The 13,029-nt window shown below is 49.1% G+C and overlaps 1 protein-coding gene across 12 annotated transcripts in view; it reads left to right on the top strand.

Annotated features, from left to right (window-relative positions):
* Positions 1-945: 945 nt before the first annotated feature.
* dnmbp (dynamin binding protein) overlaps positions 946-13,029 on the top strand; it is a 31,119-nt gene continuing 19,035 nt past the window's right edge. The window contains exons 1-7 of one of the 12 annotated variants that reach the window (XM_081697135.1): positions 946-1,213; positions 5,286-5,393; positions 5,759-5,810; positions 7,986-8,031; positions 8,293-8,450; positions 8,706-8,828; positions 9,878-12,100. In XM_081697135.1, coding sequence (XP_081553261.1) covers positions 8,306-8,450; positions 8,706-8,828; positions 9,878-12,100 — 2,491 coding nt within the window. In that variant the 5' untranslated portion in view covers positions 946-1,213; positions 5,286-5,393; positions 5,759-5,810; positions 7,986-8,031; positions 8,293-8,305. Of the gene's footprint in view, positions 1,214-5,285; positions 5,811-7,985; positions 8,032-8,292; positions 8,451-8,705; positions 8,829-8,967; positions 9,013-9,877; positions 12,101-13,029 lie in introns of those variants that run through there. The other 11 variants (XM_081697134.1, XM_081697138.1, XM_081697139.1 and 8 more) reach the window with 11 other exon arrangements.

The raw sequence follows: 13,029 nt of genomic DNA, 5'->3' as shown, positions 1-13,029 counted from the left end.
GGAGTGGGCACCGTCGTGTCAGAAGTGCGTACAATACCGAGCTGAATGGACTGATGTGGCCCGTGTGCATCAGTGGAATATGCTAATAACCTCCTCCACTCGGTCGGCCAAGTGACTCCTGATTCACTGGCCAGCTTGAGACAGCGGAGGCTTTCCACTCTAATAGTGGATGTACAGACAACAAATCGAAAAGGTCTTAAAATATGGAAGCTAAGTGTAAGATAAATGATCAATAGGTGTAAATGAATTCTTATTCATTTACAAATGTTAATTCATTTAGATATTTGGACTTTAAGATGTGTCTAGATTCATTCTTATTCTTGCCACAAAATGTCTGCAAACAAAACCCATTTGTGCACTTAAATCAAGTTCATTCATACTGAATTCTGACAATTCACTCTCAACTTCATTCACAACACAATTTCACAGCTTCTAGTGAAACGTATCTAACCACCACTGTGGAACAAAATAATAATAACATTTTGTGGAGTGCAGACTTAATCAGATCAGCTCCTTCACCGGTCTAGTCTGGTGGTACCAGAGAGTTTGTGGTATATAACCTTACTCTGCCTTTGACTCTTACTTAAGCTTCCGCTTTGATGCCTTAATTATACACAGGACACGATGTCAAATATGCTCTTCTCGGGAGTGATGAGTTAGGCACATCCCTCCATGGGTGTTTCACTGTATTCTGCCCACGGTGTCTCCAGAAGTCCACTCCTCGCCCCCAAACACACTTAGGGCTTTATTTATATCAACAACCAGATATGAAAATAAATAAATATCATTGCGCCGTAATAACAAACAGACACGTTAGAAATGCATATATTTGTGCTTACACGCGGATCAACTTAAAACCCTGCTTTTAATTCGTGACGGGGGCGCATGATTTTCTGACAGGCATATGTAAGGCAGCCTGAGTGGGAAGGCCCGGTGAAGGCAGAGAGTGATGTTGATGTCAGCATGGAAGGAGCGGGCTGCCGTACTCTCCGTGGGCATGACAGCTGATCGCAGCGTCTCGTCCGTGGCAAGCCCGGGGGCTCTCCAGCTTGTTGGCACATCACATACACAATCGCTTCTAATGCTAAAGGTGTAGGCTGCATTTGGAAATGTAATGGGCAGCGCTCCAAAGTGAAAGGATAAGGAAAGCTGTCCCAGCGCCGATCCCTGGCTCGACACCACCAACGCGGCGAAGTCGTTACATATCAAACAGGTAAGCGATACATCGGACTTACTCCGGTTTAATGTAACCATTGGTTACATGGCCACATATCGATTACAAATTCGCAGATTTATACTTATAATTTATAATTACACTCGTTACTGTTATAGTAATTGTCAGTGTTTTGTTTGCATATTTGGGTCCGTTGTGGGAAGGTTGCCATAACGTTAGATCCCATCTCTCTTAACGTGCCGAGCTTTGATGACAAAATCTGCAGTGAAACAGGCTTCTGCGTTTTCTTTTCATATCTTTTTTAAAATATTTGTTCAAAGGTAAATAGTAGTTTGTGCAATCACAAGACATAAAAGCTTACGAACAAAAGTTATGCTCAGGAATCCGCGATTTCCATAGCTGCGTGATGTGCATTTCAATTCGACATACATAAGTGAAAGGCGAGAATGTCGCCGTTTTTTAAGCCTTAATCCTCGGTTAAGTGACAGAGAAAAGTGCGTCGTGCCACCGTGAAATCCTATAAGCAATGCTGTCAAAAGAGCATCGGGCTGGGTGAGTGCAGAAGGACACCAGTGGTCAGATGCTCGTCACCTGTCGCAGGGCAATTGCTGAAAGCTGTCTGACCACCTGATGCGTTGCTCGAAGACCAGTTGTGGCACTGGGACATATGGTTGTGGGGTTTAATCGCAGCATTCATTCATCAGAGTGAGTGTGAGTGTGTGTGTGTGTGTGTGTGTGTGTGTGTGTGTGTGTGTGTGTGTGTGTGTGTGTGTATGTATGTGTGTGTATGTGTGTGTGTGTATGTGTGTGTGTGTATGTGTGTGTGTGTATGTGTGTGTGTGTATGTGTGTGTGTGTGTGTGTGTGTGTGTATGTATGTATATGTATGTATATATATATATATATAATATGAAAGAGAGAGAGAGAGAGCACGAGAGCTTTATAACCTGATCTAGTCAATACATGATATGTTGAATTTTAAAATGCTCCCTGTTAAATACCAGTGAAGGCTAGGACACACATAGTATTTTTTTTAAAAAGTAGTTTCTGATTTTTTCTGTACTGAAGGATTAACCATAATTTTTAACTGAGGTGTGGTAATGATGCCCTAAAAGAACACCGCTTGCTGTTTTTATCTTAGTTTCACCATGCGAAAGATGGCGTAAGTGCGTTTGTACATCACCATTGTGTGCAATATGTTTTAGGAACAAAGTGAGACCTGCTGCGAGTTACATAAGAAAGGTCTAAATTATTCATTCGACAATTGACACTTAAAATAATAATTCAAATGTTAGCATTTGTAGAGGTAAGCTGTTGCCGGAAACTGCTGCAATAAACCTCTCTGTCAGGTTTGGAGAGAAGAAACTAAGGAGCATTTAAAAATTTTTCCTCTAGCCCGCAGTGCAATTGCAGAGCTGTCCTGGGAAAATCCTCCTATCAGAGTCCATAGGGAACTGTTGCATGTGTACATGTAAGAGGGAGACATTTGTGACTCTGCTGCAATGTGACTCTTCATGTGCCAGCTGGTTCATTGGTCTCATGTAATAAGAATCCTTTTACTTTAATTTGGTCTTATGGTTACCGTGTCTGCTCCCTTTATCTGTAGCACATGAGACAGAGATACAGTAGAGCCATGAACTGTCTGATAGCCCACCCATCACCAACGCCTCTTACCACTGGCCAAGTCAAGTGAAGAGGTGAACATGGCTGAGGGCCAGTGAATGTCTCTGAGACGAACGTGGTATTTAGAGAGTTTATGTCGCTGCTTTGCTCTGTGCTCATGTCACACAGAGTTATGGCCTACTGTAGGAGACTTTTTACTGGGCCTCTGGCCATGGGCTCTGGGAAGCTTCAGAGGAGGGAGTGTGAATGCCACATCATCTGCATAGCCAGTGGTGGGGCTGAGTCGAAAGAATGAGTCAAGAGCATCATATTATTTTAGCGTGTGAACACAGGAAACCTGCAGTCATTTTAAACAGCCCAACTAAGCATCTCATTTACTGGGTTCTTTTGTTTTGTGCTTCTACAACATTGTTTGAAGAAAATAAAGCTTGTGTTGCGCAACACTCGGTCTGATGGCGATTTAAGATTGTGGAGATTTGAGCTGCGGGAGGTGGGCAGGAGTCCAGCGCCCCCTTCCAAGGCTGCAGCGCGTACTTGCCTGCGTGCTGGGCATGGCGCAAGAGAGCGGAAGAGCAGAGTGGAAACTGATGTCTGGGGGGGGGGGTGTTAACATGCAGTCTAAACGACCCACCGCTCCCCTCAAACCCCCCCGCACCATGGTGACTGTGTCTGAATGGGCAGTGTCCTTGTTTGCCCTTCAGGATGTTTGCACTGGGGCGCCGCTCCACCCCTGCACTCTGCCTCGTATGTCGAAGTTTCCCCTGGAAAGAAAACTCCTCTCTGACCTGCCAAAGATGCAACTCCCAACCCCCCACTAAATTATGTCAGGCCAGAAACACTGCACACCAAACAGGAATTGTGGAACGAGGGAGTGGGAGAATGGAGGAACTGAGAGAGGGAGAGATGCTGTGGGTTACAGAGAGGAAGTAAGTAAATGGAACCTCAGGGTGTGTGTGTTTTTTTTATTTTATTTCAAGAACCAGCTGTCTTGTTTTAAAGGAAACATGACAAATATTGTAGAACAGACTGAAGAGAGAGATGGAGTTGATCTAGTTAGGCCCATGTGTAGGGTGTCGGAGGTGCTGGCTGTTTCTAGCCAGTCCTATTTACCAGGTTACTTGCTACAGACAGAGTGGATGTCGTGGCTCTCATGGCCCAGACTGACGGCTGCAGCTTCCAGTTCTTGCTTGCTGAATCATGCCGTGCACAGGCATGTTTGGATGTGAGTCAGCCTGGTGAAGCTCCTTCTTGTCTCCAGCAGTGAGGTTGTCCATTAAGATCAGATTGAGACCCCAGTTCCTTTTCTTTCTTTTTTTTTAAACATCCAATTTTGGAGCAGTCGTTTAATCCTGTTAATTGTGAGAAGAGGTAGTGCTAGCATCAAATGTCCGCTTTTCGGTTCTCCCTGCTCAGCTCGGCCCTCTTTTAAAGACTGTAATCAGAAGGCTTTATTTGTACCAGGTGCTGCCCTCCTTCAGCCCATAGTCACGTGCAGAAGAGTAATCTAGAAGCCCAGCTGGCACGATCCGCGCCCGCACCTGTTGGAACTGGTGTTTCAGAACCAACAATCTTTGTGGAGGCAGCGCTCTTACACATCACTCCACAGGAAGCCACAGTGCCAGCGATGATTTAAACCAGCAACAACAACAGCAGCAGCATCCAGTAAAGGCCGGGGGCTGAGGGTGGGGGTGGGGCTGAGGGTGGGGGGTGGGGGTGAGGGTCGGGGTCGGGATCACACCGACCGCATTCTGAGGTATTTGTCCCATTGTTGACATGGAACTGTTCCTGTTAAAAAAATTAAAACAGGCAGTTAGCAGATCAGATTTGAGAGAGAGAGAGAGAGAGAGAGAGAGAGAGAGAGATATGGGGGAATGGGGTTTGTTTAGATTTGTGTAGACAGGGAATGTTTTCAGTTTGAGTTTCTCTAAGACTTGGGAAAAGTGATCTCTGCGCTGCCCTGTGGTAAGCAAAGATGGGAGAGAAAAGGAGAGGGATCAGAAAGGAGACGAGGGAACCAGGTGAGGGGGTGCAGGGTCTGCAGGGTTGGGGGATCGATGTCCAGGCTGCAAGACAGCAGATGTGTGCGTGAGTGGTCATCTGGAGTCGTCTGAGCCTGCACATATAGTGCGGCTATGTTCGGAGGGTCAAACCGGGTCAGCATGTTCAGACAGTAAACACAGAGCACATGCATGTGTGAAACTGTGCACATGCTTTAACAAAGTGGGTGGTACCCGGAGCGCTGCGTGCACTGGCATTACATCACATTAGTACTTAGTAACAGGGACATCGCTGAAAGGCAGACTCTTTTGTCTTTTTGTCTTTCTGTGTGTGCGCGTGTGCGCGTTTTTCCGTTTCTCGCTGTCTTTCTGTCTCAGGTGCTCTTACTCATTAGTGCAGCCTAGTTGCTCACTGCTTCTATTCCGTTTCATGATTTCTGTTTTGTTTTTTGTTCTCACTCTATGGCCCTCGATCAACGTCCCTCACCTCAGCTGCTTTCTCCTGTCTTCATGCTCGGTGGCTCCGGCAGCAGGGCAGTGGCTGGAACATGGCTCTGACCCTCATCCCTCCCTCCCCGTGGCCAGGTCACGTCAGCTCAGGTCTGGGAGAGAAGAGGGCACTCTGATACTCCTGTTGTTGCGGTCATTATAACCAAACTTTGAACATTTTCAGCTAAGAGGTGAATATCACGGAGTCCCCGTCTGTTAAGTCCAGCGGGTGTTCCAGCTTCACTGTTGTGAGGCCTTTATAGTAAGGTTGGCTCACGCTGGCAGAACATTGTTTAGTAAGAAACCAAAGGATGCATGCTCCCTGCACTGTTTTTCACTCAGCAACCACCATTTCCCAAACTCTGGGACATTCGTTTCTCTGCATCCCGCAGCAGGTACGACTCCCAGAGCAGAAGGGTCGCGCTTGCGGACCATTGCTTGTCTTCGTAAGCTGCCTTATCTCACCCTTTTTGCAGGTGTTTCTGGACAAAACCTCCTGTTGCCTTGATCACTAAACCAAAATCAAAGGTCAGTTAACATGGATTACTCTTCTCTCACTCTCTCACTCCAACTCCTCTCGTTTGTCCTTCCGTGCTTTTTTTTTTTTTTCATTCCTTCTGGTGGTTTCCTCTCTCTCTCTCTCTCTCGCTCTCTCTCTCTCGCTCTCTCTCTCTCTCTCTCTCTCTCTCTCTCTCTCTCTCTCTCTCTCGCCTGCCCACCCTGTCTCATGCCTCTGTCAGCAGGGCCATATGCTCATCCCTCTCTGAGGTTCCTGTGTGGCAGCAGAGCAATGTCTCGCTTTTGTACCAGTGGAAAGTGAATAGGCATGATTCACCGCCGTACAGACGTGCGTTGCACCTAGTTGTCATGGAAATGAGCAACATTGGCCTGGTTTGCGTGCGCATTAATATTCTAAATTGAACAGTTGTACTGCACGCCGCTACGCTCCTTCTTCCTGGTCTAGGCCTCCGTTTCGCTTGTGAGCAGGATGAGCCAAAATACTTCTCTCTCCTTCATTCACAACCGGGCTATTCAGATCCGCCATTGGCACGCACAGTCTGAACTGGCGCATGTACTCTAAAGGTACGAGAGTGAGAGCTAACAGTTAAAAGTGCCAGTGTAGCCATTTGGTTCTGTGGCTGATTAGAGGTTTAACTGTGCTCGGCGTCTGTACGTCAGTCAGCGGGGGAGAGCTGGAGTTATTGTTTGGTTCGGCTCTGTCGTGAAGTGCTGCTGGAGGTGTGTGCCAGCCATTGTTCTGCTCATGACTTTCTGTCAGTAGGACATGCCTCCGCCGGCTCTGCTAACTGGGTGGCATATAAATTTTATATATATATATATATTGATGGCTGGGGAATCTCATTATTTCTGCAGATATAATTTACCCGTGCTGTGAAGAAATAAACTGGTTTTATACAGTGACAAATTCCATACTGAGCCAGTGACTCATGATTCATGCTGATTCATGTGTGGGTACGGTGGGCACAGTTTCCCATAACAGGGCACATGCAGTTTTTCAAAGACATTCCTGAATTCTGGCCTTGCAGCAACGATAACCCAAACTTGTTTGGGAAATGAAAGCATTAGGTCAGCACTAAACAATGGCTTCTTGTGCTTCCCAGAGACTTGAACAAACCAGATGGTGTGCGAGTAAGAAAAAGCTTCATTCTGTTTGTGTTAAGAGCCCTCTAATGTGCTCCTGGGAATAAATACAATGAAGTTATGAGGATCTCACAGCAAGATTACGTGTTAACAGCCTAACACTGCATGCTATTAACCACTGACCGATCAGCTTGTGTGGTTGTGTGTGTGGGGAGGAATGGAGGTGCTGCTTCGCTGCATGTTACAGCAGGGCACATTCCTGTAACAGACAGTTTACTGGAGCTGGAAAGGTGGTGGTGGGGGGGGGGGTAATAAGGTGCCTCTTTCACTGCCTGACTAGAAACGTAAACTTCACTCACACACGCCAGTCTTCAATGGTGAGGTTAAATTTGAAGAGTGTTAGAGGGCAGTGATCTAAGAAATGTGTGAAAGGGGAGTAGAAAGGGATTTGGAAATTACAAAGTGGTGAGGAATTTTAATGTGTGAAAGCATCACTGGAACGTGATGAACATACACACACATGTTCCTTATGACTGTTTCCAATTAAAGTGGAAACAATAATCTGATCCGCACAGAAAGACATGTTGCCCCTCCTACCCCAAACACACTTGCCTGCGCGCACACACACACACCCACACACACACACCAGACAGAGAATCCTTTGAATCTGTCCTTTCCTCTTTATCATGCATTATCTTTCTCTTTTCATGCACCCACTCACTCTGTCGTTTTTCATCAGTGCAGGACGCATAGGAGTCTTGAATGGAGTACATAAGTATGTCCTTGTTTGCCACAGAGGGAGAACGTCAGAGTCTCCACACAGGCGCATTACTGAATTCTTCTTGTTTCTTGTAATCCTGGCCAGGACATGCCCTCTATAAACATTTTCATGTGCGCAGACAAAAGCACATTGATTCAATCTTTCTCTCTCTCTCCCCCTTTCTCGCTTGGTCACTCTCTCGCGCTCTCTCTAACACACACACACACACACACACACTTGCTTAAATAATGGGCTTTATGACTCATCATAAGGATTCTCTCCCCACCCAGTAAGTTCCATCTGAATTATTAAATGCACATTCTATGAAAATGTTTTCACAGATCCGTGAGATAAGATCTCCTAGTTATCCTTTCCTAACCTTCTCAGGTGTTTATTAATACATAAATAATTTTTCTAGCCAATATTTACTGTGCTGTAGCCAGTATTAACATAAGCTGGTGCATTCTTCGCAGGTATTGCTCTCGTTTGTTACTAACAGCTGTGTCTGTCGTGACTGGCGTGTGTGGAATGACTAAATACGCATCAACGTGAGCCATCTAGTGGTCCAAATGTGCCGGTGCATTTGTCTGCACTTCAGCATTTGCCGTGTGAGTGGGTGGGCTGACTGGTCTTGTTTCTCTCTTTCAGGCACAGACCGAGGATGGAGGCAGGCTCGGTGGTGCGCGCTGTGTTTGAGTTCCTGCCCAGCGTCTCGGAGGAGCTTCCCCTCTTCGCCGGCGACATCGTCGAAGTCCTTAGCGTGGTAGACGAGTTCTGGCTGCTGGGAGTCAAAGACGGAGTCACAGGTACAGCGCTGCGTCACGGAGCCTGAGTGACTTTATTCCTTGCACAGGCAGACACGTACAGTCCCGCACAGACCAGTGGCAGATCTTTCGTAATGCCGTAAGTCGTGTACCGGTAGGCACGCGTGGCTGTACGTATGCCGAGCGGCTGGCCCGTTTTAATACAGTTACGTAATGTTATTACACGCTCATTGAGCTTCATTCACCAAAGTTGTATGTTACTGGATAGATTTCATTTCTTGTTTGGTTTCCTCATAGGCCAGTTCCCCAGCACCTTTGTGGAATCGGTCACCATCCCCCCTACAAAACCGGGGGAGCAACTCTATGTGTGTATCAGCCACTTCACCTCCTCTGAGTCTGGCCACCTCCCCCTGAAGAGAGGTAAATGCCTACCTCCGCCGGAAATGCAGTGTGCGCTTGACATCTTCACCTTATCAATGATCAATACAGTGTTTCGGCTCTTTGTGACTTAAACGTGTTTTAATTTCTCTATGTTGCTATTTCTGTCCCTCTCTCTCAGAATAAACTCCACTCATTCGCAGAAGCATAATGTCATGTTTGAGAGGTAAACCTTCTAGTGTAGTCCTAACATAGGTCACGCTTGTAGTGAAATAGTTTCAGAGAAAATACCTTTAACATAATCTTTCTGTCCTTATGGGTGCGTTTGTCATTTGTTGTGGAGGTGTTGTATGAACTTGTATAATTGTAATTGTGGTAATTGTAATCGTGGGTAAACACAAATCACTTTTCTACACAACTCCTGTCTCTAACTGCAGGTGCATTAACCACAAAACCACAAGATGTCGCCAGTAGCATGTTTTATGTCTGGGGATTACTTCTTTATACTGTTCTGAAGAGCAACATTCCTCAATCCTTATTTTTTTGTGTTGAACCATTACACTGCCTCATGTTGCTTCTTCATCACTCTCTAGCACATTGCCAGATGCTTCAGAGTGTAGACGTCTGTTTGGTGTACAGATTTACTGGTTGACGTGTGTTAAAAGACTTCTACTGATGTATGCAATCGTGTGTCCAGTGTGGTATGGACACGTTTCACGTGAACAGAAGCCTCCGTTCCTGTAGTTGTTTTTATGTGAGAAGAGGAATGTCAGATGAGTAACACTTCCTGTATATCACTCCTCAGAACCCCTGAGCGTTTCAGTTTATGAGCTGGACACAATAGGAGGTGGAGCCAGGCTGTTTGGAATGTGACCTTCTGACTCCTGGCTTCTCAGACTCCGACATTTACTGTGTGTGCGCGCGTGTGCGCACGTGTGCGTGTGCCTGTGTGCGTGTGCCTGTGTGCGTGTGCGCCCCCCCCCCCCCCCCAAAAAAAAATCAAATCAAGGAATTGAGTTCTAATGGCTACAGGCACGTTGAGTGATTCAAGCACTGATCTGTGTGTGCTGTGCTCTCCTCCCCTGCTCCAGGTGACGTGGTGGCTGGCGAGGGCAGGGTGCATGTGGCCTGGCAGAGGGGTCGCAATGCCTGGGGCTCGCGGGGCCTGTTCCCCACATCCTGCGTGAAGGAGATGGAGCTGTCCTGCCGTTCCAGGCAGCTGAGCGAGCGCAGCGCGGCGGCCCAAGCGTCCGAGCTGCCGCCCCACGCCCTGGGCCGGGCCCGGGCCCTCATGGGCCTCCGCGCCCAGCTTGACGAGGAGCTGGACTTCCGCGAGGGTGACATCATCACCATAGTGGCCGTGCCCGAGCCGGGCTGGTTCCAGGGGGAGCTGGATGGCAGGACGGGCGTGTTCCCTGAGGGCTTTGTGGAGCTGCTCACACCCCTGCGCTCGCCCCAGGAAGAAACTGAACCTCCCAGCATGGACCAGTATCACCAGCTGGGTAAGGAGGAAGAGGAGCAGAGTGTCCAGGAGGGGGAGCAGGAGCAGGAGGGAGTGAAGCATGACACGGAAACGGAGACACAGCATCAGGAGGAAGAGGAGGAGGAGGAGGAGGAGGAAGAGGAGGGAAGCATGTACGGCACTGCCCTGTACGAGTTCCGGGCTTTGGAACCAGGGGAGTTGGACTTTGATGTTGGGGACAGAATACGGATCTTCGGAACGCTGGAGGACGGCTGGTTAGAAGGGCAGTTGCGGGGTAAGAGAGGGATTTTCCCCCATCGGTTCGTTAAGATGGATATGCAGCTGCAGGCTGTGCCACACCTACCGGTTGGGAACAAGGAAGTGAGGCACCCAGAAAAACAGCAAGGGCACAGTTTTCCAGCTGAGTGCACTTCTGGCCAAAGAGACCGTACTGTGCCGGAGTATGAGCAGGAATGTGTCACCCACGAAGACCACACAGTCTGGGATCTGGACTACTTTGAACGCAGGGAGAAGAGCAAAGAGACCCGTGTGAGGGACGCACAGTCCAAAGCCGGCTCTCAGGACAGGGCGGAGGCTTGGAGCCAGCCACGGCCCCAGCTGGGGCCCCGGAGGAGAGAGAGGCCTCCACCCCCACTCACGCAGCCCAGTCGCACGCGCCACTCGTTCCAGAGGGCGGACTCGGGGAGGCCCGCTCCGGCCAGACCGCAGCTGCCCCCCCGACCAAGCTTCCACATACTCAGCAGCAGGCGGCACAGTGCCAGCAGTCGGAGAAGCCTGCCGGCGGGAGTTCCCGTTCCCAGCGCCAGGACCCAGAGCCTTAAGCAACCTGGCAGAACCACGGCAGGCTCCCAGAGCAGGTCCTCCTGGACCAGGAATAACAGGCAGTACGCGTCCCATGACGGCGGCCACCCCTTCACCACCAGAGTGTTGGCCGGCCAGGAGGAGACGAGCCACTGTGCCAGTGTTGGCGATGCCAATCTCAGTTCTAGTGAGAGTGGTGAGCGGAGGGTGTGGTCACAGGGGCAGACCAATGGGCTTTCGGCTTCTCAGACACTGGACTCTCTGGCCATGTCTACGGGCAACCTGGAGGACAAGCTGTCCCAACAGTTGCTGGAGTTTGAGAGAAGCCTTCCAGGTTGTGCCAGGGGCAGAGAGGATCAGGGCAGGACGGAGGAGTTCGGTGTTGACTGGGAAAACAAGGCCACCCGCCACTTCTCCATCTTGGACTACAGCAGTGAAAATGACATCATCAGAGGCTCTTCCCACTCACCGCTAGGCCACCTCCTGCCCCCTGGCCCCTCCCCTTCAGATGCCACCTCCTCTCTGGAGAGGCGGAAGACACTGCGGCCTCCTCCTCCTCGTCCCAAGATCCTCAAACCGTCAGCACCTCCGAGCTCCCACACTCTTCCTCTTACCAATGGCCGCGTTGCCCCGCAGCCTTGTAGGCCGGCCCCGCCGGCACCCCGCCCACCTCCACCCTGTCCCCGCCCAAGCCCGGATGCCCCGGCCCGCCCCTCTACACAGAACCCCAACCTCTTATTCTCAACTGAGCCAGAAGAGGTGGTGCAGGAGGACGAGCTCAAGGAAGCTGAAGACGTTCTAGAGATGGAGCGAGAGAGGGAGAGGGATCGGGAGCAGTACGGACTCCTCCTCAGGCTCGAGGAGGTGGAGAGGGACATCGATGTGTACACACGCACAGCCCAGGAGCTGCGTGCCATACTGGAGGAAGAGGGGGAGGAAGAAGAGGAGGTCCGCCAGCAGTCTCTGGACAACCTGGCGTTGTGCACCTACACGGTGGAGATCCTCACCCTGGAGCAGCAGCAGTTACGAGGTAACCTGATGCCGTTCCTGCACGTTTCCCTGACTGAACTGTGGTGGATTGCTGGATGTATGTGGCTTTGAGTGCAGGCTCCTCTGTGAAGTGGAAGTGTAGTTGAACTTAGTTGCTTGGCATGTAAACATGTGCTAAGATGTTCCATTCAGGTATTCTGAATGTTTAGTCATTGGGTCACAGAGGTTGAGAGGTCAAGGATGCGAATAACTTAATTATTGGGTTTTGATTTATGGTAGTAATATGTTAGCCCTGTTGTGTTCATGAATGATCAAATCACAGACACTAAAAGGCCAGCATGCAAATAACTGTCCTCTAGCTGCTAAATTTACCAGATATACAAATAATACTATGTACTTACTGAGTCTTTAAAACGTATTCAGTACAGATGAGCCTATTGGCCTACCTCAGAAACAGCTGTCAGTCCCCACAGTTATAGTGTAGCAAGTCAGTGGGGCGGTAGCTCGGTGGTTAGGGTACTTGGCTTGTGATTGGGAGGTTGTTGGTTGAATCTGTGCGCATGATGTGAGTGAAGCAAGTCAAATATTTGATTTGGTACTAAATAAAAAACAAATATACTACAGGTTTAGAGATTTCTCTCATTCTGTTGGTATTCTGGCCATGGGGCCTCACTCCCTGCACTCTGGTGCCTTTCTCAGCAGCCTGGCTGCTCCAACTCTGTCCAGCTCCTGGCGTTCCTGGGAGCTGGCTCACTGGGCCCTTCATCCTCCTGGAGGTTAACAGGGCAAAAAAGGGAGCAACACAGCTCCATGTCTGAGGAGGGAGGCACTTTTCCCAGAGTTTACTGGAGTGTGAATGTAAGCTGCCTAACCCAGTGCTTCACCACCATCATTGCACACAGAGACGGGCTTCTGCTCCCACAGTCAGGCCAGCCACTGCATTTCAACTTCTCTGCTGTTTCACGTTTG

This window comes from Electrophorus electricus, chromosome 15 (genome assembly GCF_041902795.1).
Source record: "Electrophorus electricus isolate QZ-2024a chromosome 15, ASM4190279v1, whole genome shotgun sequence".
In the NCBI taxonomy this organism is placed as follows: Eukaryota; Metazoa; Chordata; class Actinopteri; order Gymnotiformes; family Gymnotidae; genus Electrophorus; species Electrophorus electricus.
The sequence above is the reverse complement of the archived record's forward strand: the minus strand, read 5'-3'. Positions and strand labels throughout refer to the sequence as shown.